General features: G+C 39.1%; 5 protein-coding genes across 6 annotated transcripts in view; 2 read left to right on the top strand and 3 right to left on the bottom strand.

Annotated features, from left to right (window-relative positions):
- Window positions 1–431: 431 nt before the first annotated feature.
- Window positions 432–4,998, top strand: gpm6bb (glycoprotein M6Bb). The gene is made up of 3 exons (XM_005723657.2): window positions 432–515; window positions 631–696; window positions 2,927–4,998. Exons 1-3 carry the CDS (start codon window positions 432–434, stop codon window positions 3,074–3,076), a joined length of 300 nt encoding a protein of 99 aa, XP_005723714.1. The 3' UTR covers window positions 3,077–4,998.
- Window positions 4,999–5,020: 22 nt separating this feature from the next.
- ofd1 (OFD1 centriole and centriolar satellite protein) lies at window positions 5,021–14,571 on the bottom strand. Its single transcript, XM_005723581.2, has 24 exons — window positions 14,406–14,571; window positions 14,060–14,133; window positions 13,791–13,906; window positions 12,621–12,824; window positions 12,473–12,541; window positions 12,349–12,376; window positions 12,154–12,258; window positions 11,924–12,060; window positions 11,651–11,824; window positions 11,168–11,274; window positions 10,946–11,065; window positions 10,452–10,525; window positions 10,276–10,367; window positions 9,916–10,105; window positions 9,057–9,187; window positions 8,806–8,917; window positions 7,698–8,408; window positions 7,347–7,503; window positions 7,155–7,246; window positions 6,297–6,416; window positions 5,943–6,097; window positions 5,639–5,821; window positions 5,473–5,543; window positions 5,021–5,217 (listed from the first exon to the last, which is right to left on the bottom strand). The coding sequence occupies exons 3-24, from the start codon at window positions 13,884–13,886 to the stop codon at window positions 5,172–5,174; spliced, it is 3,174 nt and encodes a 1,057-aa protein (XP_005723638.1). The 5' UTR covers window positions 13,887–13,906; window positions 14,060–14,133; window positions 14,406–14,571; the 3' UTR covers window positions 5,021–5,171.
- trappc2 (trafficking protein particle complex subunit 2) lies at window positions 14,277–16,245 on the top strand. Its single transcript, XM_005723582.2, has 5 exons — window positions 14,277–14,357; window positions 14,584–14,720; window positions 15,014–15,158; window positions 15,663–15,748; window positions 15,846–16,245. The coding sequence occupies exons 2-5, from the start codon at window positions 14,628–14,630 to the stop codon at window positions 15,942–15,944; spliced, it is 423 nt and encodes a 140-aa protein (XP_005723639.1). The 5' UTR covers window positions 14,277–14,357; window positions 14,584–14,627; the 3' UTR covers window positions 15,945–16,245.
- A 28-nt stretch (window positions 16,246–16,273) lies between these two features.
- Window positions 16,274–18,666, bottom strand: rab9a (RAB9A, member RAS oncogene family). The gene is made up of 3 exons (XM_005723580.2): window positions 18,455–18,666; window positions 18,002–18,122; window positions 16,274–17,895 (listed from the first exon to the last, which is right to left on the bottom strand). The coding sequence occupies exon 3, from the start codon at window positions 17,852–17,854 to the stop codon at window positions 17,246–17,248; it is 609 nt and encodes a 202-aa protein (XP_005723637.1). The 5' UTR covers window positions 17,855–17,895; window positions 18,002–18,122; window positions 18,455–18,666; the 3' UTR covers window positions 16,274–17,245.
- A 939-nt stretch (window positions 18,667–19,605) lies between these two features.
- egfl6 (EGF-like-domain, multiple 6) overlaps window positions 19,606–27,046 on the bottom strand; it is a 9,015-nt gene continuing 1,574 nt past the window's right edge. The window contains exons 2-13 of one of the 2 annotated variants that reach the window (XM_005723578.1): window positions 26,904–27,010; window positions 26,467–26,559; window positions 26,201–26,320; window positions 25,977–26,096; window positions 23,725–23,859; window positions 23,521–23,643; window positions 23,003–23,065; window positions 22,277–22,525; window positions 20,861–20,935; window positions 20,507–20,602; window positions 20,150–20,412; window positions 19,606–19,960 (exon numbers count right to left, since the gene is read on the bottom strand). In XM_005723578.1, the coding sequence (XP_005723635.1) occupies window positions 19,859–19,960; window positions 20,150–20,412; window positions 20,507–20,602; window positions 20,861–20,935; window positions 22,277–22,525; window positions 23,003–23,065; window positions 23,521–23,643; window positions 23,725–23,859; window positions 25,977–26,096; window positions 26,201–26,320; window positions 26,467–26,559; window positions 26,904–27,010 (1,546 nt within the window). In that variant the 3' untranslated portion in view covers window positions 19,606–19,858. The remainder of the gene's footprint in view (window positions 19,961–20,149; window positions 20,413–20,506; window positions 20,603–20,860; window positions 20,936–22,276; window positions 22,526–23,002; window positions 23,066–23,520; window positions 23,644–23,724; window positions 23,860–25,976; window positions 26,097–26,200; window positions 26,321–26,466; window positions 26,560–26,903; window positions 27,011–27,046) is intronic. The other variant, XM_005723579.1, reaches the window with a different exon arrangement.

Here is a 27,046-nt window from a genome sequence, read left to right as displayed (position 1 = left end):
ACTCAGTGAATAGCTTCCTGTTAGTATACAGACCAATACCGTATTATACACACCACTGTTACTCCTTATAAGAAAATCAGGTCTGTGTGGGGCCTCATTATCATTTAAAAGGTCCTACAAGGTTCATTTATGCAGTTATTTACAAGAAAAAGGTAAGAGGACAGTACTGATAAAAAATGAGCCAAATTTATTTTTTTAATATGTTTCCATTATAACGTTAAGTGCACAAGTTGAGCCTAATGACTGCTGTCTTTGCAGTTCTTATGATGGTGAGGAAATCCTCATGTTTAAAGTTGAGCATGTCTCTGAAACACTGAATTGTTATCAGCTTAGTAGTACTGCAGCTCGGCGTTGTGTTTCTTAGGTTTGATCATGATTTGCATGAGACAAGGCTACTATTGGTTGCAGGTGTAAAGGTGCTTTTTAATTTTATGACAACAGGAATTATCCCGTGGAATGCCACACCAGGCAAGGCCTGTGGATCAACGCTAGGTGACATCTGCAACACCAATGAGGTAAGGCGTGCTTGTGCAAACATCACTCATCCCGGAAGTGGCACGCAGAGCAGGGTGACATAGGATTCTGTTTATTGAAGACTAAACACTGTTAACGCTGCTTGTCTTTTTTCAGTTCTACCTGTCTTATCACCTGTACATCGTAGCGTGCGCCGGGGCAGGAGCCACTGTCATCGCTCTGGTAAGCTTCCGTTTGGTCCCTCCATCCTCACGTTTTAGTCCATCTTCACATGGTTTGTATTAGCAGGTCATGTGTCCAGTGCTTTTCTTCTCATTCCCATATGGTTAATGTAGCCAAACCAATGATGATAACATAGTCTTTTCCAAAGCTCCAACTTCATTTTGCCGTTTACCCTCAGCTTAGATGGACATGACCCTATTTTGAACAGTTGTTTTTTTGTGCCATGATTAGGATTCTTTTTTTAGAAATGACACTTTTGCAAAAACTGTTAAAATTCTATAAAATTATACTTCATGATCTTTAACATTTTACTGCTGCAAACTTACTGGCCACTTTACTAACTTGTCACAATATTAGTGACGAGGAGGTCACTGGCATGTACTCTTACCACCTTTTCTGTTCTCTTCCACCAGCTGATCTACATGATGGCTACTACTTATAACTTTGCTGTTTTGAAGTTTAAGAGTCGAGAAGACTGCTGCACTAAGTTTTAAACCGTTTTAGGAACACAGTGCACCATTCAAGGCTGTGCTGAGTAGGCACCGTTGCCACTGACAACAGTTGAACTAAAAAAAACCCCAACAAAATCTGAGAATAGAAAAAAATCAACATCTCTCCATTAGTAATCACAAGACATGTAAATAGCTGACTGTATACTTCTCTTAGCATTTGGTATCCAGGGATAATGCTCGTCTGAGGACACCTGATGAGAGTTGTCTTCAGAGTGGGATGATGGTGTTTAGTTGACTGGTTTGTTCTGCTTTCCTTTATACTTACTTATTGAAATATGTCACCAGCAGAATTTTTTTTTTTTTTTAAATAGAAATGTGCGCAGCTAGAAATCCACAATAGTGTTATTTATATTTGTAATTTGTGAAGGTGGTTTTGGCCTGCACAAACCACACGAGTAAGTTAGATTAAAAAAAAAGACACACACGCAGTATTAAGAATGCAGTTATTCACCTTCCATTAGCTGGCGAGCTTCAACTCCTGAGACACTTGTAAAACAAGTGTGCAGGTTTTAAAAAAGCTGCCATTCTGAGATCTGATAAATACACTAGACTGCACGTGGCTCATATAGACGTACAACACGTGGGCATCTGATGACGAATATTGAAGGTGTTCTCAGGCTTAATATTTTTTGATTGACAGATTAGCATATTTGGTGTGGATGGATTTTAGTACAAACAATCTGTAAAATGAGCTGTGATGGCGGCAAAAGTGCCTTGTCCTTGTATTTCTTTGGTTTATTTGCTTAGCCTTAAAATCTTTCAGAACCGATGTGTGAAACACGGAAAACCTTCAGTATTATTAATTTTTTGGGTCATGAGTTAGATTCTAAACTGAACTAAAATGTTTTATTCAATGTGTTATGCTGATGAGTATTACCACAACCAGCTGTGTATTGTAGAATTCAAAGTAACTGCACATATCGAAAGTAGCAGAAATAAAGGGTTGGGCCAGTACCGTGCATATAGATCTGCATGAGGCCCTATTACTCGGATTAATTCCATGTATTTTATAAAAAGAGAAATGATCCTATTTTAGAGTACAGTATTTTTTTTTTTCTATGAGAGCTGATCCTGATATTACCCCAGCTACGAAGTTGGCGTTTTGTTTCATACATTTTCCTTTATTCTTTCTCAAAGTGCCATTAAAGAGCCATTTGTTTTTATCTTAACACTGAGCCTGCATGCTTACAGTTTTTAGATACTTTGATCTGTTTATAGTTACTTATACTCCATATTTCATATATTTAAATTTCTCCTAAGTTTTTCAAAGACTGTAGCTTTTACTTTCTTTATAAAATAAACAATCTTTGTTTACAAAAAGAATCCCCACCTGGTCTATTTATTATATATCCTACAGCTCAGATTTGCAAATTTCAGAATCTTGTGCTTTGCACTAACCTAAGCTTTTACAGCTCTGCTCATTTTGCATGTGCAGCCTCTCGCTATCTTCCTCCACTCATCACCTCATCTTTTAAGTGTCATTTCTGTAGTATTGTGTGTAGCGAGGTAATAACGCCGAGTATTAGTAATGATTGTAACAGCACTGTTACAATACCCGTAACATTTCTTTTTCCACAGTGTCCTTTTTTTGTTTAAAAAAAAAGCATAACTTTACGTTCGTGTATGTCCGTAATGTACGTACTGTAGCTCTGACTCCTGTAGCTTGCTTTGCATCTTTGACATGCTCACCGGCCATCCACCTCACCCTTCTCTTCCAGATCCACTTCCTCATGATTCTCTCAGCAAACTGGGCCTACCTTAAGGATGCCAGTCATATGCATGCCTACCAAGACATCAAAATGAAGGAAGAGCGGGAGCTGCAGGACATCACCTCACGCTCAAAGGAATGCCTCAATTCCTACACATAAGGATATTTCAAGCTTACAATCCACACGCACACATACATAAGCACACATACTTACAATAACAGACACTGTGGCCAACCACTGTGGGCCCTCTGGACCAAGGCGACTCTCAGCTAAAATAACATGCCAACTGACACTGTGCAGTACTAACCAGGCTCCTAACAGACTAATGCATCAGTGTTGCTTTCTGCACTAATTGTTTCACAACTGCTCTGTGAAGTTTCATTCATGCTAATTTTTATTTTTCATTTTCTGTAGGGAAGAGTGATCTGAGTTCTGATGTTCGTGTGTTTTTATAACCTTTGTTGTATTTTTTGCTGGTGAAGCTTGTGACATTGCACTATTCCTACACAGCACACCAGTGTTTCACAGTCTTGCTCGATCCTTCTTTAGTTTTCAGCTAAGGAAGATGAAACATTTTGGTTTTTGTTCTGTTTTGCAGATGTATTATACAAATGAACAGCCTTACATCCAGAGTTGTGCATCACACCATACTGACCTTTTTAGGGAAAGTAAACCAGATTCTTTTATAAAATAGTTGGTAATACATGCACTATAAATCTATAATCCTTGATGATTATGAATTTACTTGCATTTCCATCTCAGTTGGTGATTGTCTGAATGTTGTTCATTAGTTATGGATTTTTCCTGTACAGCTACTTAAGTCATGGCCTACATTACCTCTACCTCAGGTGAGCACTAGAGCCTATGGACAAACAATTCCCATTGCAAGGTGTAAAATAAACCAATTCCAGTTGTAAAAAGATGTCTCAAAGATATAGTAGATAGGTTTGTGTAGCTACACCCCCACACATGCACAACAGTTCAACTGATTCACAGTACTATAGACTTTGGATAATGCTACAAGAAAAACTTACTCTGACCTGTACGTATTCATTTAGGCACATAGGAGGGAAAAAACTAAAACATCAGTAATTGCCAATGAAGAGTTGTGATGGCTAATAATATAGCAGTGATTATCTGCAACATGCACAATATGATCAAAAATGACTTGATTTAACAGAAATCCTATTAATAAGCATAACTATGTCACATGTGTTTGTTACAATTTGAAAACAGAACTGAAGAAGTTCAGTTAAATTTATTACAGGTCAAATTTTTTCATTTCTTCTTACCTTTTTTCACAATTTTCTATAATTGTATATTAATGTGCAATTTTCACAATGTTAAAATAACAACTTGTAATCTTTATTAGCTGAGTTACAGGGATAATTCGAGATGTTACTTTGTTGTATAAAGACGACCACTTCTGTGGTGACCTGTGATGTACAGTTATGTACACTGACTTCAGTAGTTGGCAGTGTTTGCCCATTTCCTGTTTTTCTAACAGAATATAAAGCTATGTAGCACATTAGTTATAGATCTTTTTTTTTTAGGTTCTTTTAATCACTTGAGAAGTATACTTTGTTTTGTTGCCTGATAGTATGCCTGTATTTTCTATGTATGTCAAGGGCTTCCTCATGATTAACTGATACTTAACTTTCCAACTGTCAAGCAACAATTAGCCACAACAACAGTCCTTTAAACAGTTGTATAAAATTATAAATGGTAAATTCAGCCAAAGTATGAATGCCAGTGTTAAACAGTATCTGTTTGATACAGTGGTACAGACCCTACAGTGCTTTATGTAGGACTGGCAATAGGTGTGGTCGAGCGGATAGATGACAGATGTACATGAAGGTAATGTACGTCACATCTTGTCTTTGTATGTTGTGTTTCCTGTTAAATGAACCAAAAAAGTAAATACAAGGCTATCTATCAATCACCAGGAGGACAGTAATCAGTTAAAAGAAAACAAACAAAAACCATCCTGTCTGACTGGAAACCCCTTTATGAAACAACTTCACCGGCCTGTTGACTGTTTTTATGAAAATAAATAAAAATGTTTTTTAAAAACGTTCTTCCAATTGTGGTGCTTTTGTTCTTTGCATGATAGAATTGATTGGTATACAGATTTTAAAAAATGCATTTATTTGAATTTCATACAAAAAAGAAAACATGTAGGACTGATAAGCAAATTCTTGAAATATCTGTTTTTATACACTTCAGATTATGATGCCACAAACTGATGGTCAGCTCACCAAAAATCATCATCTTCATCCTTGTGTGAATATGCTGCAATGCTGAGACAAAATTGAGTTTATTAGTGAAAGCCTCGAGGGACAGAGTTAAAAAAAAAGTAAAACAGTTTAAAATTAACAACATGAATCCAGAACAACAACAAAAAAAAACCCTCAAGTATAAAGTACGACCATGATAAACCACAAAAGCAATTAAATGTTATTGAAAGAGGCTTATGTATGTATTAAAGTCCTGCACAGCTTTTGAATTAGAAAGCGGAAATAGTTTGTCTAGCCAAGTCAACGGTTTTAATTTACCTGTCTTCTTTATCCTCAGACAAACTCTTGGCCTCTGGGCTTGCATATTCTGCCTCTTCTCTTCGAGAGCTCTGTAGAAAAAAAACAATCCCAAAGAACTCCAGTCTGCATCGAGTCTCCTGTTTCATTTGTACAGAAGCCTCAGACAAACATGGATGCAACTTACCTGTGCATGTTGCTTCTCTCTTGCTTCCAAGACCATTTTCATGTATTTGTCCAGTGGATTTTCACTTTTAGACTCATTATATTTCTCTCCACTGATTTCTTCATCTACTCCTTTCTTAACCCCGGTTTCTTCTTCTTCTTCTTCTTCTTCCTCCTGTTTTGGATTTTCCACCTCTTGCAAAAGCTGATCAGAATGGGATGTTATCACATTAAACATTCATTTAAGGTCGCCTTTTATGAGAAGTTTAGATAGTTTAGCTTATAAAAAGGATTTCTGCAGGAAGTGGGTCTAAGATAATCATTACCATCTCTTTCTCTAGTCGCTCAAGTTCTTGCAGCTCTCTCTCTCTGGCTTCTTCCTGCTTCCTTTGTCTTTTTTCTTCTCTTTCTTTCCGCTCTCTTTCCCACCTTTGTTCTTCATCTTCTTCCTTTTCAGATTCAACCAAACTTTGTGGGAGTTCTAGAAATAACATGAGTCATCCTTTGTCAATTTGATCCTTTGGGTTTAAAAAGCAGTTTACTGAAAATTGGCGGCAAAATGAGCCAACTGATTTTTACAGTTTGACTTATGATGTACAGTAAAAAAAAAAAAAAGGGCTTGTATTGTCATTGGAAGTCAAGAAAGATTATGAATCGTTGATGAGAGAGCTAAGACTTACCCGTTTGGCCCTGTGAGTCTATTAGGTCTTTTGGGAGGTCTTGTGGGTGGGGGCCAGCAGGGGCCTCCTCGGAGAGAGGGACAGCAGTGTCCAGGAGAAGCTCTGGAATGTGGCCAGGCTCTGGAGGGAGACATGCACAAAGAGATCTTTTATGCCCCACCATAATGCAACAGGGCCAGAGGACCAGCACAGAATACATAATCAGCGGTCCTTCATCTTCACCATTGTGCAGGGCCACTGAAAGGCCAGTCACACACTCATTAAAAAACAGCCATCCAAAAATTCTAGGCCTCCATACTGGATACATTACACATTTTGTTACATTAGTGATTAAACACTATCAACATATAGTTAATCATTTTCTAGAAATATATTCTAGTGACAGATGGAGCAAACAGAAATTAATCACACAGCACACTTTTCAGCACTCGCATCATGCACAGCAGTCATGGAATTAAAATAAACAGCACATAAACTATGAGTGTTTATCCTGGGATACAGTGAAGATTTTCCAGTATAAGAGGAGAGCTATACTTCTACAATAGATCCCCAGGGAACTTGTCATCTCCACTGAATGTCTTGTAGCTAGTCAAACAGCATGAAGCACTACTATAAAAGAACTTTATGTTCTAACAGTTTAAAAGTTCCCCTTTGATCACAATTTATGGCCCAGAACCTCTTCCTCAACAGCAATGACGCGACCAGACTCCTGAAGCTCAAAGTCGGTTGTATGAGTCACGTACACTGCAAACATTGGCTTCAGAAATACATGACCACATTCTATTTGATTATGCTTTGAACAATAAGGGAAAAATACTAAACAAAAATCAACTAACAACAATGAACAACACTGAGTACCTGATAATCCTCCAGTGAGATCTTCAAGGCTTATCTTCTCAGGCTGTGGGGAAGACTCTGAGCTGGAGAAGACTTGCTGTAGCTTTGGTGGACTGAAGGACACAGTGGCAACATAGGCATTGGTATTCACTCTCTCATCATAAAATGTATGCGAAACACTGCACTGTCCTTGAAAGTGATGCCAGATGATACCTGGAATGGTCGCGTGCTGTGCTCCTGAGCTGAGGACTGCGAGGTGGACTGAGCTCGGAGGACAAGTCCTCTGAGGTCACCACCTCATTGTGGAGGGCAGGAGAGAGCTGCCTGTCAGGCGACAGCTGTGGAAGCAGGACTGCAGACACGACTGGCCCTAACAGAAGGAAGGACTTAATATTAAAAAACACATCTGAGGTAGAAACGTGCTCAGAGACTGATGTGTAAAGATCTGGACAGACTGATCTGAATTTTCAAATAATTTCCATAGAAAATATACAGTTTACATGCATGTGTGCAGCATATAAGCACTGAGAACATAAATCATTATTCAGTTTTTTGACATATTACCTTCTGTAAGCTCTCTTTGAAGATTATTCTTGAAGGAAGATTGTGTTGTAGGGGATGGGTGCTTGGATAGACCCAAGCTTTCATCTGGAGCGTTTCCATTTTTTAGGAACAAAGGCTCGGTCAGCGAATAGAGACTGTGGTCAACAAAACATGTGGCCTGTGGCTGGTTATGATCTTTTGAGAAGGTAACTCTTGATTGTGCAGATGGTAAAGTCTTTCTGGTGCCATTGGAGGGGGATTGGATAGACTGAGGAGACAGTGGTCTGTGTGAGATCTTTGGTTTGTGGGCTAAGTGACTGTGTGAACGGAGAGGGTCGTGTTTTCTAAGAGGAGAGTCAGGGAAATGAGAAGGATGTGGTTGTTGTGGGGAAAGAGGTCTTGGGGGAAGCATGTGTGAGATGGTGGAGCGCACTGCCCTCTGCTGGTAGTTCCTGTAAGCTTCCTCTAAAGTCTCAGCCTCCCTCTGCAGCTCCTTGATCCGAGTCTTAGCTTCAGCTACCAACTCCAAATCAGAATCTGGTACATCACTCCAAGGCGATTTGCTTCCTCCCAGATTGCCATCTATTTCACAAACATCATAACCCACCCTGGCCCTCAGCAGAGTTCTGTCCACATAGATGTCAGGAGGAACCAGCTTGTCAGCGCCGAGCTCTAGTACAGAGCGATCAACAAGAGATGGTTTGGGATTACGCAGCACTTCATTTTCAAGAGCTGCCGGGATCACATGAGTCGCACAAAAGGAAGAGAAAGGGGAAAGGCAAACACGATGAATGTTGAGTACTACTACAGAATACAATCCACCATGAAAAATCAGAAAACCCCCCCAAAGCTAATTAGAAATAATTACATGGGGCTACACCAGAAATAGGCAGTTAAGACTAGAGTGTTGATTTCTTTCTTGCTTTTACTCAGTTTTCTATAAAGACCATCAAAAATACAAATAAAAGGATGAATCAATATGTGCAATGTGTAACTGTGTACAGAACTGTATGAGCTAGAAAAGAAAGCAAGCCTGCTTATGAAAAGCAAAAATAAAGTCAACTGTACTTAAAGCAAGATCATCTGATGTGACTAGCCACATTAACAGGGATGCCACATCAAAGTGTACCTTGCTGAGTTTGGTGAAGCTGCATTTTAATGTCCTCAACATGGTTTGCCATCCACTGGGATTTCTCTTTACACTCTATCAGCTGAGCTTTGAACTGGGCACATTGCTCCATCTGCAGAAAAAAATGGACACAAAAGTGAACGACATGTATATTTTTTGATAACCAGAGATTTGAGGGCATACTGCGAACACAAATTCTTCAAGGTGAAGAAAAATTGTTTCCCACAGCAAGGAGCTGTGATGTAGCTGACCTCACTCTGGAGCTGTGCCTGCAGCACCTGTTTCTGGTTGTCAAATTCTTCCGCATCCAATCTGCGAGCACTCTGTAGCCTCTGAAGCTCCAACTGCAAGGATAGTTGCTCTTTGGACGGTTTGCCCAAATCTGAGACAGGATATATACGACTTAAAACATAGCATAAAAGTACAGCTCATTTCCCCCAATGCATTTGTCTTCAGTGGGAAAACTGTCAGATGAAAAAGCATCTGGTTTTGTATGGAGCAGTTCTTGACCAGCATGACATTACAGCACATGGGGCCCATTATCATGTCACTGCCTTTTGTTAGCACTGAGGAGAGAGGCCCACTGCTCCTTTGCCCCATCTTTAGACAAGATGAATACTGTAAGCCTCAGAGAGAGGTAAGATTTTCTTTGCCATGGGTAAAAGGACCTCTGTCTCTGCTCCCATTCACTCATCCCCCTTTCCTCATTGGCTGTCTGCAAAGCTACAAACAAGACACAGAGGCCCTACTTTGGCAGGCAAGACACATTCAAGAAGACTCAGCTCAGCCAGAGGCAGTGGGATAAGACTACCAAAAATGCTTCACAGTACACTGCACCTTACACAGTTCACAATGAGCCTATACTCATGCACTCTGAATGCAACACAGGAACTTCAAGAACCTCGCTTATGGCAAAGACTGCAAATATTCAGACTTACCAAAACTAGGATTGCATTTTAGACACAATAAATCTGGTTATATAGTCCCAGGCTATAAGATAATCAGATGTGCATTATTATAAACAGAGTATGCCTGATTGTGTTTTTCATGTTTTTAACTGAATAGGGACACTCTCCTGGTAGACACTCGAGAGCAACCACCACTCTCTACCTGCATGAAGAAGCCGTTTCTCCTCTTGGGCCTCCTCCAGCTGTTTCTTTAGCAGCTGCAGCTGCCCCTGCAGCTCTGCTTTCTCTTTTGTTAAGCGGGGGTAGTCACTCATGCTCTCCATTCTTTCCCTTAACAGCTCCTTCTGTTGAGTCAGCAGAGAAATCTGCTGCTGTGCTGTGTCTAACTCGATCTGGAAAAACAAGCCCGCGAGGGATATTAAAAGCATGGGAACCGAATCGCACTGGATGGCATGCATTTATCACAGAATTAAACTGAATGCTAATATAATTATTTATCATTTTGCCTCACGTCCACTGAAAAGGGTGAAGTTAACAAGGATGGATGGATTTGGGTCTTTACCTGCAGCCGCTTCAGCTCTGAGCACGTTTTACTGTGGTCCTCCAATTTGGCATTAATTGCAGCTGACTCCTTTTGGATACGGACAGTTTCCACTGAAAAATACAAAGATGTGAAAGCAGACAAAGCACAGGCAACAGAAAATTGGTCATAAATCCTTCACTGACTGACATACTTGCCTTTGTTTCTGTTCTCACTTTCTGTGAGCTTTTCTGTTCTCTTGATGTAGTCCTCCTTTAGTTCAAGCTGATACCTGATTTAAAGACGAGATGAGACATTTAAAAGCAGGACTAAAACTAAACAGTACAAGACAACGTGACTTGTTGTTCTTTCTACATTACACAAAGCAAATACTCGACCTAGTGATCAACTACAGATTTGCAAAAGCAATGTTGTCCTCTGTCAAATACATGGTAAAGTCCTCTTGTGTATGTTACTCTATTAATTGCTGTTGCTGCTGATAGCTCTATTCTTTTGATAAAAAGAAAATCACTTAAGTTAAATAAAGGTTGGTACATTAATTAACTCAGTGTCATTGGAGATATATTTACTGCTTTATTTAGCAGGAAAATATTTGAAATTCACCAACAGGATTACTGTATTGATTTTTATGTCACAGATAATGATGATAATGTATACTGTATAGTATACACACAGTACTGACAGCAAGTACCTGGAAAGTTCATTCTTCAGCTTCTGGTCATACGTGTCCTCCATGGTTTTCACAGCCAGTTCTCTCCTCCTCAGCAGCTCTTCAGCTGTCTTGATCTTCTCCTCATGGATTTGACAAGTCCTATTACCATACAAAGACAACAGCAATAACTATGAACCTGTTACCACAATGGAAGAGTGCAGCATCATTTCACTCAGATAAATAGTCATAAAAAATTCTTACTTTTCGAAGGCTTCTCTTCTCATCCTCAGCTCATTTTCTCTGCTACGTAGTGTTTCAATTTCCTTCAGCACTGACTGTCTCTCAATGTATAAGTTCTTTTCTTCAATCTATAGAGAAGCGAAGTGGAAATAAGAGATAATTAGTCTATCTTAAATTTAAGGAGAAACAATTTGAATGTAAACTGTAATGCTCAGAACCACCCATAATCAAATTGCAGTGGGATATAGAAGCCTGATGCCAAATCACACATACAGCTCAGGAAATGAGCAGCAAGGTTTGAGGACTGAGAACAATTTAAAAAGATCAAGTGATAGCCAGTAAAAGAAAGTTAGGTAAGAAGGCCAGAATCCTCAAACTGACACCAGAACTTTAAGGTGATATTATTAGTAAAATATTCACCTGAGTGTCAGACCTTTGAAATCTTACATTACATGTTCAAGGTTTATATGAGAAAAAGAGCACCTCATTGTAGCAGCCATTTACCTCTTGCTGTTTTTGCAACCGATCAATAGCATTTTTCTCTCGCTCCATCAGGGCCTTTGTCTTCATTTCATAAGTCCTCTCCAGCTCCTGCTTCAGCCTTTCAAATTCTTTATGAAATTTGGATTTTTCTTCCATCCTCACCTTGGCGATTTCAACTTCTTTAAAATGTTCGATCTACAAAAGAAGATCAAGAAAAAAAAGACAACATTGAGGCGACCCAACCTGGAGGAAAACTATGTGACCAAATAAACCATGTTTGTTATGAGTCTGTACCTTTAAGTTCATTTCTGTTTCCATCTGCACTTCAATGTCTTTTCTATACGCAGACAGTTTTGACTGTAATGGAAACACTTTGTCCTCATTGTACCCCAAACCCTCGTATTCCCGATCTATTGTTTTCATCTTCTCTACTGTGAATGGAAAGACAGGGAGAACACATTAAAACTCTTTGTTGGAGGGCATGAATATAAAAAGGCCAGTCACCGTCAGACATCAGTTCATACCAAGAGACTCTCCATAACTTGATAAACTTGTCTGAGTGTCGGCATCGTGGCACAGGTTCCGAGTATAATGATCTGTTAGCTGTGTTAGAAGGCTGATCAGGAACCCTGGTAAATAAAGACATAATAAATCACTGGAGAGACTCTGGAACAAAAGCAGTTTTATTAGAAGTAGAAGGAACAGGACACTGTACATACCCCTATCATGGTTTTCTTTATTTGAAGACTGTAAGAAAATAATAATGGCACTGTTATTAGTAATTACATATGTCTTAATACTTATATCAAAAAGATGTTCGAGGTTCAAAATAATTATAATTACCAATGACTTGTAAAGGTTTGATTCAGGGCGTATTTTAAGAAGCTGAAGAAGGTCTTCTTTTGTAAAAACCTGTAAAAGTAGATCAGAGACCTTCATCTCCATCTTGTTGACACCTCAAGCTACATGTACATAAAAAAGTCATACACACCTTGTCTTTAGATAATCCGCTTTCAGGATAGAACACAGAAAGTGTGTACTCATACCCAGAGTTCTGGAGATGATCTGCCACTATGCTGTTACAGGCTGAAACTAAAATGGGTTCATGTTTCACATGTGCTGGCCTGGGAACTGGTTCTTGGCCTGCCAAAGCTGGGTACTTTAACTCCTGGATGAGCTGATTTCGCAGCTGTGCCTAAATAAGATCCGAATAGTCAAAGAGAAGGATGAAGACCAAACACTGAACATTGCTACAGTGCTGTGAAAAAGTATTTGGCCCCTTTGATTAACTGTAATTTAATCTTTTTTTGTAAAGTCAAGCTCCATTTCACTATCCACACCCTGGCTGATTACTGGCAGACCTGTTGAATCAAGTAATCACTCAAACAGAAGCTGTCTCACAAAGTGAAGTAAGCTAAAAGATCCCAAAAAGCAACACATCATGCAACACGCTATCAGTGTGGAAAGAGTTACATCACCACTACTAAAGCCAGTCTCACTATCCAATTGTTAGAGCTATAAAAAGTGGTGACCTTTCTGAAGAATGCCCAGCCTACCAGAATTACTCTAAATGCAAAATGACAACTCATTCAAGATGTCACTGAGTTTCAAGGAGAAAACCACTGAGCAAAAGGCTCAGCTCACATTTGTCAAAAAAACGTATTGATGATCCTCAAGACTTTTGGAGAAAGCGGAATAATGAGACGAAAGTTTCACTTTTTGGAAGGTTTGAGTCCCATTACATCTGGCTTAAAAGTAACACAGCATTTCATAAAAAGAACATCATACCAACAGACATGGTGGTGGTAGTGTAATGGTCTATGATCTAGAAAGTCCTGAAGGAAAATGTCTGGCCATCAGTTTATGCCCTGAAGTTCAAGCACACCTGGGTTATGCAGCAGGACGATGATGAGAAACCTGCCAGGAAGTCCACCTCTGGATGCCTCAAAATAATGCCAGATGAATGTTATTCTAATTGCTTTGACATAACCGTAAACAGTCCATAAATGCTTAAAAACCTTTCAATGTGGATGAATTTAACAATTGTGCAAAGAAGAGTGCACTATAAGTCCTCCATGGTGATGTGAAAGAAATCGAGAAGGGCAAATACTTTTTCACAGCAATGTATAATAATAACAGCACCGTTATTAACATTGCTTACCTTGAGTGTATCAAGAACTCCTTTACTTTTAAAAGTCTGATAGAGTCTTTTCCTCAGCTCGTCAGGGGATAACGCATCTTCCTTAGAGGAGGACATAGCTGGGATCTTTGCGAGACCTGACATAAAACAAACAGAAGCAGACAATTGGACGACGAGCGTGAGAATAAAAACCTTCGCTTTCAAAAACTTTCCCAAGTATTATTGGTTGTTATCAAAATTGTATTCCTCTATCTTCGCAACATGTGTATCTTAAAAAGAGGAATACTCACCTGCCTGACGACCACAAACCTTCGCGTCTCTTTTCTTGTTCTTGAAACATTTAAATCCACCGTCAACGGAAAAGCTTGGTTCCGTGCATGCGCATAATTATGACGTCACGTCGAAAAACCAAAAACGTATTTATTATAATTTAATTATATGCATTCAGTGTTTCATATAGCATTGTTTCTAAAAGTGCATTAGAAAATAATTATCATTTAAAAGATTTAGTACAAAAAAGTTTCGCTACTTTATTATGTCATCATTTTGCGACTGCTGTTCTTGCGATCCAGGAAACGCAACTAACAGGTAAACAAACACCGGTTTTATTCCTTTAAAAACAGATATATGACATACCTTTCTATTGTTTCTATTCATATAATGCTTATCTTGGTCTTACAATCGTCGTGTAGTTTCTTTAAGCATCCGTGGAGCTCCGCGGTTAGTGCTAACTTGCTATCCAGAGGGTTTACAGTCATTTTAGGTTACGCTGTCACTATATTCTACTTATAACTTTGTTTATTTCGTTGTGGAGGGATTAATTTCAGATCAGTTTATCTTTGCTGAGAGGAGAAGACGATGTCTGGAAGCTTTTACTTTGTCATGGTTGGTCATCATGACAATCCTGTTTTTGAGATGGAGTTCCTGCCAGCTGGGAAGCCCGAATCAAAGGTAACCTCGCTTAATTTAATCACTCAATTACTGAGCTACAGCGCAGTATTTGTCTCTATTTGTGTATTTGACACACTTACATATTTCAAATAATCAAACAGGTTTCAATGTTAGACAAAGCTAATCTGAGTAAATTCAAAATGCAGTTTTAAACTATTAATTTGTTTATTAAAGGGAAAAAAGAAAGTTAATCAAACCCACCTGGCCCTATGTGGAAAAAAATAATTGCCCCCCTCTTAATTAAATCATGAAACAACTGTTCTTACTTACATTTACTTACATCATACTTACAGGATGATCATCGTCACCTAAACCAGTTCATTGCACATGCAGCCCTGGATTTGGTGGATGAAAATATGTGGCTGTCCAACAATATGTACTTGAAAACTGTGGACAAATTCAACGAGTGGTTTGTTTCTGCATTTGTCACTGCAGGACATATCCTTTTGTTCTGTTTCATGTGATAATTATTTCCTGATGCTGTGTCAGTTGCCCGATGAAAACACATTTTTTCTTTGCTCAGCATTAATTAAGATATTACTGTTTTTAGACTGATAGCAAGCGAGCGAGCAATTTATTTATATAGCACCTTCAGACAACTCCCAGCTGAAAACAAAGGGCTGTACACTTATGAAAGGGGTAAGTTTGTTAAATAATCTCATTTCAGTGGTGTAGTTTATACACAGTATTTGTAATCGAAACAGCAAGTTGAATAACCAAAATCAAGCACAGGTTTTGAATCTTCTATTAATCTACATCTTAAAAAACATGTTAATTCATTTAAATCATTGGGATTTAAAGCTATGATCTAACATGTAATATAAATATGGAAATCAGGGCCACCAGTGTGATTATTTTGGGACTTAATGAGTTTGTTATCATTGTTTCCGGGCAGATTCAGTGTATGGGCATGTCTTCCTTTTCTTTAACTATTTGCAACACATATAAGATTCATCATGCTGCACGACATGCGACAAGAAGATGGAATCAAAAACTTTTTTAACGACGTCTATGATTTATACATCAAGGTAAGTCGTTATCCAGGTGATAAGAGTATCTTAGCATGATGTGACATTTGGTATATTTTGCTTTTAGCATTTAATCTTATCCTGCTCTGTCTTTCAGTTTGCAATGAATCCATTCTATGAAATCAACGCGCCCATCCGCTCAACTGCTTTTGAGAGGAAAGTCCAGTTCCTTGGGAAGAAGCATCTCCTGAGTTAATCACTTCACACAAAAATTTCAATAGTGTCTTTATGTTGTATATAGTTAATACAGTTGTTTCTGTTCTTCTTTAAAAATCTTCAATGTGTTCAGAACAAAAGTGGATTTGTATAAACACTGTTTTGCATTGTGCGTGTTTGTTTTGTTTTTTTAATAGAGTGGATGTGGCTGCTTTGTGTAACATTATGGCTTCAAATTTCATGTGCACTGCAAAAATATCCAGAAAGAAAATATCTGTAAGTTACTGCAGAGCATAGTCCAATACGTTCACAGGAAATATTAAACTGATTTATCAGCTAGATTCCAGTCTACAAAACATGCATAACAGGCAATTTTCAGGGGGTTTATTCATCACTTGGCATGCCAGTAGTACAACTTTGAAAGAAAAAAAAAAGACACTTAAACATATGGTTCACAGTTTTAAATAACTATGGGGAGACTTTCAACTTGAAAATATATTTAAAAAAATAAGTGCATTCATTAGCTAAATAATCCCATCAATGAAAAAAAATGTCACTACTCCATTATTTATTCTGCTTATAGTTAGATTCATGTTTTTTTTCCAATGATAAAAAGAGCTTACAAAATACAAAAGTTTCCAGAAGCAGAAATATTCCAAATGCCATGCATGTTAAATCCGTTTTAATATTTCAGGGAATTAATTCATCCCTCATTGCTTTCAACACACAGCCATAATCTATCCACAATGCAGAATGTGCACAAACAAGACCTAAATGTGCATTAATAACAAGCTTCCATTTGTTAGTCATACAAAGAATTTCCTTAGCTACCTCATAATTTTCAGAAATAAGTTTATTGGTAGATATATGTTATTTCAATTCTGCAGTTATTTCATTACTATCATGTCACCATTCTGCATTACAATATTAGGGAGTGGAGTGTAGAGGCCCTACAGTAATTGCACTCTCCAGGTTGCACATATCTAAACAAAAAAAAAAAAATGGAATCATTTAACCTTTTGAAAAATACTCTAATTTATAACTATAAGTTGTCTTGGGTCAACACAAAATGTTTTTTTTTCCCCCGTAAGCCTGACTTAATGGCCTTTGGCAGTGTTGAGTCAAGTGCTTTTAATTGTATTTGTAATGACACTAGCATTAATTTAGTGTTTTTTCATTGTTTTTCTCCCCCAAACAAATCCAACACTTTGCATTATCAAACCATCAACAGTATAACAGTAGCGTAATTTGTTTAAATAAGATGTTACTACAGAACTGTACACCTACATCCTCATTTAATGGGCCTAATAGTGAATTCATGTTGGTGATAACTCCTGGGTGTTACGAACAGCAAGTGGCAGTGGAGCGAGGCTTTCTGTGAAGCTTGACTGTGTCTGTAGGGATGAGGTGGTCCGTTCTTTCATCCACTGCCAACACTCTACGCACTGCCTCCTCAAAGGCCACTGCTACATTGATGGCATCCTTGGCACTGGTCTCATAATAGGGGTAGTCACCATTCTCCTTGCACCACTGCTGCGCCTCCTCGGTAGACACCTGCCTCTCCGTCACATCCACTTTGTTGCCCAGTACTACGAACGGGAACTTCTCCGGCTCCTTGACATCTGCATAGTAGATGAACTCCTTCTTCCAGTTGCCCAAGTTCAGAAAACTCTGGTTATCATCAACACTGAAGGTGAGCAGACAGCAATCAGAGCCACGATAGAAAGGAGTCCTCAGGCTGCGGAAGCGCTCCTGGCCAGCTGTGTCCCAGATCTGGAGGGTAACCTGGTGGCCATCTACCTCCAGGTCCTTGTTGAGGAACTCAACCCCGATGGTGTGGAAAAGGTGTGCATCAAACTTGTTGGTCACGTAGCGATTCATGATGGAACTCTTTCCTACACCACCGTCACCGAGCAGAATGACTTTCAACAAGGATGTCTTTGTTGTCATGGCTATTTACTCCCAAATCCACCACTTTTGAAATAGTTTACCTAGTAGAAAGAGTGTGTGATGGATACTGTTAGTATTTGTACACCATTACACACAAAAAAAGTTGCAGCAAGAAGAAGTGTGGCATTGAAAACATATTGTTCTCACCCTAGGTTGATTTTGAGCTCATCCACTGGTCTGGATCATGTGCTGTTAAATCCCAGTCCCTGGTCACATGCTCATTTCTTTAATGTTGAAGAGTCAGGCCATTCAGGTAGCGTTCAGCTAGCTGTAATACAGAGATAAGAGCTCAGTTTTTCTGTTGGCCCGGGACAGCAGGTACACTGCAATAACGTATTATCTGCCACCAAACATGCGATAACGTTACATTAAGATGCAAACAAGGTATTAAAGTTTAGCTTGTAGGTACACAATACGAAACATATTTTAACGTGCTGTAACATAACAGAGTCACCAAGTTGGTACTACCGGCCAGTTAGCTAGTTAGCTGAGCTGGCTATCGTGAAGAAGGAAAACAAGATAACAGCTGGAGTTAGGTTAATGTAGGGTACCAGATCAGCTAGCCTGGTTTTCATGCAGATAAGAGTGTAAGTCACGTACCTCACAGTTAGATCCAGGCAGCTGTTGAATAAAAATAATAAGCCACCAGATAACTTAAATGATCTTAATACATCTGTTTGGCAGCTCCTTCCCTTGGCGTGTCTGGAGGTAACGTCAGGGCTCTCCGTTTCCTGGTAAAGTCTGGCGCTAACGTAGCTAGCTGCTAACAAGCTGGTAACGTCGGGTCATGTGATCTGGTCAGGACGAAACAACCAACGAGCGCCGAGATACGCTCTCAGGCCACCACTACTTATACAACATGTACATTAATATTTTATCACAGCGTACACATGACTCTTAATGTTCAAAATATCACAGACTTTAAAGTCATTCGTGTTTTTGCTTTATTTGAGTGAGATTAGTAAGCCGTAACATCGCTTTATTTTACGGTAGTTAACCGCAACATCTTTGCAGTAGTTAAGCTACACCAACAGAGGGCCACATGTAGTTGTCATCTGTTACCACACAATACTTTTACCCAGTTTGTAGAAACCTGCAGTAGATAATAGGAGTTTGGGGCTCTCGTTTCTTAATATTTTACTAGGAAAATGTGCATTTTTTTTAAGGACACTACACCCCCTGCTGGGTTATGCCGGATTTTGTGATAATAGTTCTTTGGGAATAACTTTGTTAAAATTATATTGTATGCTCGTTAATCCGTGTTAGCGTTGTCCGTTTCATAGATGTAACTAAATATATGGGAGTAGATGATGTGTTTTTGTAACTGATTAAAAATGGTTAGGTACAAGGTCTGGACTTAAAATTTGTTTTAAAAAAGTAGCCAGAGCCTGAAGCAAACTGTAAAGAAATTAGTTGCAGCTCAAAACCTTTTGAACATTTGGTACTGTAAAATAATCATCATTATGGAATCTGTACATGGAAAAAAAAATAAATGATAGGAAGTTAGAAAAAAACATTTAATGTAATAACATGGTATGATAATACAGCAAATCTTACACAATTGTATGCACTGATAGTTTTTTTTTAATTGCTTAAACTAAACAGCCTTCAAAAACGTTGATCAATTAAAATTACAGATATAATTAACCTAACAATTCACATTACATATTGTGGACTATTAACTTTTTAACTATTAACTTCAGAAATGCATTGTTGCAAACATAACAAAGGTTTAAGCACAATACTGTTGGACCAGACTAACAAAGTTAGCATTTTCACCTTTTCCTGAGATCTGAGTTATCTGTACCATAAAAGATGATCTTGAAAATCACAAAAAAACTATAGCAGGGTGCTTCTATGTAGCAGCTTTGTGATGACATGAATTTCTCTGCACTTAGTTTATGTATTGTTCCCTGTAGACTGTGTGTCTGCACTGAGGGAATAATGGGAAAAAAATCCACAAGAAACACACCATAACATGGATAAATGTCAAGGCATATGTTCTTAAAAGACTGGATCCTCTTGACACGTTCCTGATGTCAGCACAACAGTGTCCAGCCCAATCTCACCTCCAAGACCTTTCCCGCGCTGACCTTCAAAGATAACCTGAAACACAAACCGACATACAGTTGTACATTAAGGTTGTTGATCTGAGTAGTAAATTAGTAATGTGATGGCTGCCTTTTCAGAACATCAAATGAATTTACTTTTTAGGCCAAGATCCCATCATAGCTAGCCACAAGTATTGAAGAAGATTTTAAATATAATGTTCTAAAATGTGTGTAAATGACTTACAGACTCTGGGGCCTTCTCCTTCCAGGCCACTGTGAGAAACTCAGTCTGCCAGCCCTGCTCCCTGCTCTGACTCTGCTCCCATACTGGGTAAACATTGTTGTCCAGCAGTACCCTGAGCGTGCCCACATCAGGGCCAACCACACGGTAGTCAAAGGTAAGGCAGAGGCTGCCATACTGGGACCGGTCACCAAGAAGCAGTTTCAACCTGGCCACATCCTCTTGCTCCCCTACAAGCCCGCTCAAAGCCATGTAGTACTCACCACCTGAGAAGGTTTGTAGCTGATGTAAGTTACAGTATCTGAATGCACAAAAATGAATACCTCTCCTTTGAAAAAGTAACATTCATCAGGTCGTTACCATTGTCATGGTATGCTACACTCCAGTCCATGTCATCAGACTTGTCTTGGATCCATTCGCACGCCCCTTTGTCAAAGTTGCAATCCATGAAATACTCTAGAAAGTAAATGTTAGGAACACATTTTTAAATTAGCTGAGTAGCGATTATACAACAATAACACGTCTTAATATATGCTAAATCATCCAGGTAAGGAAATCCCAGAAAATTAATTCTGTTCATCTGGACGACTTTGGTCTTGAGACTAAAGAAGTCACTTGAATTATTGACAAAACTTTTCTCTCAATGAAAACGCAATGTGATGAACAAAATCAACTTCCTGGGAACAATGAAACATGAACACACTTTTTGATTACCTTCTTGAGCTGGCGCTATGTGGATCTCTTTGACTTCTGTGGCTGGTCCGAACACTGACTCAAAGTCCTCTGATACTGTGTTTAGAGATTAAATTAAAAAAAAAATGGAGTGAATTCATCTTAATATACACATTTAAGCTTTCAGCTATTAGGCATGCCTAAGTTAAACTGGTATTCATTGGTTCAAAAGTTTTGCTCTAAATCCTAAATTCATTTAGATTATACCTTTCAACTTTAGCTGATGGCGTGATTTCCTGATGGATTTTGTATTAGACTCGAACTAGACTAAGATAATGAGTGCAAAAACTGACACAACTCTGATACTACTCTTAAAAAATATGCAATGGAAAGAACTTAATGCATAAATAATACAGCAAAGAGATTTTTCAAGATGACAGGTAGAAAGGGGTTTTTAACCAACAGGTAAAGACCTGCCCTGCTATCACTCATACCATAAAATGGAGCTACAACTTTAGCATATATCCCCTCCAAGCAATTTAAAGCTCTAGCAGAAAATCACCCCCATGAAATGCAGCCACAGACAGTCTGATGAGTGACAGCTGGGATTATTGAAGCTGCTCAGTCAGAGTAGGCCTGTTTTAGAGAAGTCTAGAGTGCTGATGACAGACCTTCCTACAAGGAGGCAAGTCTGTTTGCACAACAGCTGTTTTGGGGAAAACATAATAAAAGGTTTAGGGGCTTTGTAAATTCCCATCCCGCCTCCCCCTCCACCTGAGGGATGGGGAAGCAGGCCCAGGATGAGTTGTATCCTTGGGCTCTCACATGCCAGCAGACTAACATTCCTCCCTGGAGGTGATGGATGTCTTGGGGCCTGTCTCCTCTTGCTTTCTGAGTTCTTACACAGGCTCTGATCTTTCCATAAAATTCAAGATTACCAGTGAAAGACAACCTCATTCATGGGGTTTTGAAGGTTTTAAATGTAAGCTGGTAAGTCTTGATTTTACAGTGTTGGGTTATTATTGGGAATTTACATTCAGTCTGTTGTGACCAATGGTTTAATATAGCAGAGTAAGTAAGAATTCAAGGATTTTGAGAAAAAAAAATTAGGTTGACAATTTATTTTATTTATACCAGTATAATCATCATAGTGCCTTTGATCCTTTATAGATAAGTCAGTGAGACTGGGATAACTCTGGGTTTGAGGTTAACAGCAGATCTGAAGCAACACCCCCTTTTCTTCTTTGGTCAAGGCCTTAATCCAGAGCTGCCCTTTCAGACAGTTATTTCAGCTGAAAATCCATAATTACATTCAGATGTCATGTAAACATGAGGGGACAGTCTCTTTTGAATCACACTGAGTTTGTTTAGTCTGTTTATGGTTACTACTTACTTTGCAGACCACCCAGAATAGTGGAACTCATTTATCATAGCGCTGCCAAACAATATGCCCCTTACTGAAAACGTCTCCTCTTGGATTGAGCTGGTTGTCTTCCTCTTCCACCTCTTCCTCTTCTTCCTCAGGAAATCCCTCCTCTTGCGTTCCTTTAGTCGTAGTGCCAACATAGACCTCCCCGTCATAGTCAAAAGGTTGCAGGGGGATGTTGGGAGGTGGCGTTGCGACTGGTTCGAGGATTACATTTTTGATGTCCTCGTCAGTCAGTTTACCTCCCAGAATCCTAGGCTTCGCCTGGGAGTCTGGGATGGCTGCAGGCAGGAAGAGGAATCAGAATAGACATATGGCTCTGCAATCATGACTGACAAACATAGTATTTGACTTCAGATGTCTTTCTTGTTTGTCATGTATTTTGCAGATGCAGTTCTTATTTATTATTTCCCTGCAGTGACTTACCAGGCCATTGATAATATGCTTTCCACAGGAGCAGAGCTGTAACAAACTAACATGCTAAGACAACAGATCCTCCTACTGCATGCAGATAAGACATAAGCGGGCACAGCTTAAATTAGTTTCTTAAATGCTCAAGCAATTTACTGTATAAGGCCATGCTGAGGATTTAAGGTCTCAGACTGCGGGTGCTATGGACATACATTTTCAGCCATGAGCAGGGGAGAGAGGTGGGGGAGGTGCTCTTATATATAGACAAGAGGAAGGGATGAGTGAATGGGGTTGCAGGGCAGGGAGTGAATAGCAGAAACAGAGTCTTGGATTCTATACAATCTCACCATTCAGGGAATCATCTGCACTGCCTTTTTCTCCATCCCACGAACTCTGATAAAACGGCTTAACTACAGAAAATAAAGGCATTTTCATTTACGCAGAAAGCCCTGACCTCTTTTTTTTGTTATTTGGCTGCATGAGATTTCACCTGTTATTATCTGGGTCTGGTTCAAAGAGTACAGCACTATCTTTATTTCTCCTTTTTCAGTTGGCTAGCTACAATGCAGTGTCGTATTTACACAGGTGTGTTTTCAATCTGTGCCTCTCTGGTGTTAACATCTGTGAAGAGGAGGGGAGTCTGAAGGCAGGAAACTAGCCTTGGCAGGACTGCTGTTTGCAGATGTTTAAAGAGTCCAAATGAAATATGTGGCTGTAAAACTTCTCCTGACCTACCTGACTGATTACCCTCGTCTGTTTTTTAAATCAAGCGTGAATGCCTTAATTTGACAAATCTCAGTAGAAATGAAAGGCTTTGCTAAAATTATTTTATTCGTAATTCTCTGCAGCGAATCTCGGATCTCACCAGAGCATTCAAAGCCATTGCCTCTGAAGCCAGACTTGCACCTGCACCTGTAGGATCCTTGAGTGTTCACACAGACAGCGTGGTGGCTGCACTTGTGGGTGCCGGCTGCACACTCATCAAGGTCTGGAATTGGAAGAAGCCTATTTGTACCTTTAGGAATTGAAGTGAGGAGATGACTCCCCTTAATGATCATGTATACCTTACCTACACAGTCATATTTGCCGTTGACATATTTCAGATCGTAGCCTTCCTGACACTTGCAGTAGTAGCTGCCAAAGGTGTTCACACATTGTCTGTTGTATGGGCAGAGGTTCTTCCCAGTTACACACTCATCAATATCTAAAGAGAAACAAAGCAGGAGAAAAAATAAAGAGCCCATGTTTTTTATAATTATCAAGAGTTCTGTAGTCTTGTGAAAAAACTAAGTACACCCTTACCGATTCCATAAAAATCAAGAGGGTAACTAGCAGCCAAAGGCTGTTAATCAAATGCACTTAATTAATTGTTCATCACTAAATGTGACCACTGATATAAAAGCAGATGGTTTAGCAGTTTGCTGGTCTGGACCATTCAGGTGTGTGTGTTAACAGAATGCCCCTGTTTTCTTAAGAGTGGATGTTCAAGCAAATTTACCCCAAGATCAGATGGTTCAATGTAGGAGAAACTGCAAAACACCCAAGAGCTACAGGTCTCACTGAGCATGTTAAATGTTAAAGTTCATAACATTAAAATTAGAAAAAGACTAAATAGATATGGCTTGTTTGGGATGGCTGCCAAGAAAAAACACCTTCTCTCTAAAAAGAACATGGCAGCACAGTTTAGGTTTAAAACAAACCACAAGACATCTGGAATAATCTTATTTGGACAGATCAGACAAAAGTGAACATATTTGGTTATAATGCATAGTGCTATTTTTGGTGAAACCTAACCATAGCATGCAAGCTCAAAGACTCCATACCAACTGCTAAGCACAATGGTGGAGGGGTGATGACTTGGGATTTTTTGCAATCATTTGCCCTGGGCAAAAGGCAATCATTGAGTTGACCATGAACTCCACTGTATACCAAAGTATTCTAGAGTCAAAGGTGAGGGCATCTGCCGACAGCTAAAGATTAGCTAAAACTGGGTCATGCAACGGGACAGTGATCCTTAGCACAGCAGCAAATCTACAACAAAACGTCTGAAACAGAAAAGAATCAACGTGTTGCAATGGCCCATTTAAAGTCAATCTACATGAAATTTTGAGTGATCTTAAGAGATCAGTGCAAAAACAGAAGCAACATTGCAAAGAAGAGTAGCAAATTTCTCCACAATGATGTGAGAGATTGCTAAAATCATACGAAAAAAGCCACTTAATAATGGGGCATACTTAGTTTTTCAAAGCTGCATAGAGTCCTTCGAAAACCTTTTCACATGCAGTCATATCCAGTACCTTCTGGTCAATAACACTTCCTCTTCGCTATTTGCTTTGCCAGGGGTGTGTTACCAGTTATTTCTATAGATTTAGTTACTGTTTTTGGGGCTTTATCATTTTGATAATCGTAAACAGGAACTCTCAAAGCCTTGTAGCATTGCTGAATTGTGTTTGATTAGGAGCTCAGCAAGCAGCTAAGCAGCAGTCTGTGGTGAATAAGCATATAATTATTAACAGCTCAACATAACAGGACATATGCACAAGAAGGGTTTTATTTTAAATTGTAATAGTAATTAATGTAAAACCTCATTCCCCAAAATTCAGGCGAGTGTGCAAAATTGAACTAAAAGCAAAATGTTTTACATTAGATTTTTTATACCCTATGTTTAATCAAATATAGGGCATAGACATTCTGCAAATTATTTGCAATTCTATTCTGCTTTTGCTTACATTTGACAAATGATTGTCTTTTACTGCTATGGCTTAAAATGTTTCTACTATATTTGTGGTTAGCAACTGAAAGTGTGGACCTAAAGCCAGTTGGGGTCTATAAAGTATATGGAATGTCACATTGAATACAATCAGGATAAATGTGTCTCATCAGAATTCATTTTTTGTACAGTACATGTGGTAAAAATAGAATTTGGCTGCTTTTGGAATAAAAAGTATGTTTTTGTTGTAAATCTGTTTCTGAATGTGTTGCATTCGTGGCAGTCGTGAAATTTAATGCCGCTGAACTTGTATATGACCTCCCCTGTGTGATCATGACAGACTGGTGCAGCCACAGCTCAAGCAGTTTTGTTGGAAGATATATAACTAAATTGCATTCAGTTGATTTACAAGCAAAACATGCCAAAACCATGTAATATAATCCTCACACAGTGTGTCCAGTATGCAGTTACCTTCAATCTGTGTGACATAGAAAGAGTCTCTGTGTTTCTTATTTCATATAAAGGCTGTTGCCTCATATAACACATTGTTTGTATAAGGCTAACTTCTTAAAACATTCATTTTTCTGCACGTATGATCTGTTACCGCTCACCTACACAAGTTCTTCCATCCTGCCCCAGTTGCAGCCCTGCAGATGGGCAGAGGCATTGAATCTCTCCTTGTACTTCCTCACAGCCATACTGACAGTGAGCAAGTGCACAGGTCCTAGAATCTACATGTCCAAACACAAAATAACACAAATTATCAGATATGCATCCTGATATGCAGCTGTTCTCTGCATTTCCACTCAGTGTATGTATCCACATTGGGACTCACTGGCACAGGATCCGTCGGCCATTAAGGTGTATCCGTTGAGACAGTAGCATTTGTAACTCCCATAGGTGTTCATGCAGCGATGCTCACATGGACGAGGTTTCAGGCCGCACTCATTCAGGTCTAAGAATAAGAAAGATCTTTACTTTTTGTAAAGCAATCAATCGAGCAGATAAACATTTTCTTTCTGGAAAAGTGAATCCTTCCATAAATTAGTCTGTGTACCCGGTTTGCTTTCCAGACATTATTTAATGACCTCCAATACCCACCTTGATTACATGTCTTTCCGGAGTATCCTGGAAAACACTTGCATTTGTTGGGGCCAACGCACTCTCCGTGCTTGCACCCGTGCTCACACTGGGCTGGTAAAACATTTAAGATGAAGAAAATACCACCAGAAATATCAGTGGTGGAAAATGATGGATTGCAGTCAAAACCACAAATTTCTATTGTACAGGCAAGGTTTTTAAATCTAGAATGTAATTTCCTCCACATTTTTGGGGGTTAGAAAAATATCCCCCATGAAAAGACTAACAATAGTCAGGATACAGTTTTTTGGCAGTAAAGCTCGTTCTCTCTAAATATTTGTTTATTGAGAAAGCTTTTCATGTTAGTTTAAATGTCTCAGCCTGCTTGCTTTTTAAGTGCCTTAATGATTTTTATCTTACTGATTATAAACTGGCCTTTGAATGCATACTGTTCTTACCCTCACACTGCCCTTTACTGTTTTTCCTCCAGCCATAGCAACACTCCAGTCTCCTACCATAGCGACACACACCTGGTTGGTTTCCAGTAAGGACTTGCCTGTAGTGCCTTTGCAGAGGAAAAAGAGAAGTCAAAGGTAATATA

This window comes from Pundamilia nyererei, unplaced genomic scaffold (genome assembly GCF_000239375.1).
Source record: "Pundamilia nyererei isolate P.nyererei 1_Seehausen unplaced genomic scaffold, PunNye1.0 scaffold00009, whole genome shotgun sequence".
Lineage (NCBI taxonomy): Eukaryota > Metazoa > Chordata > Actinopteri > Cichliformes > Cichlidae > Pundamilia > Pundamilia nyererei.
This window is presented reverse-complemented; position numbering and strand designations above follow the sequence as displayed.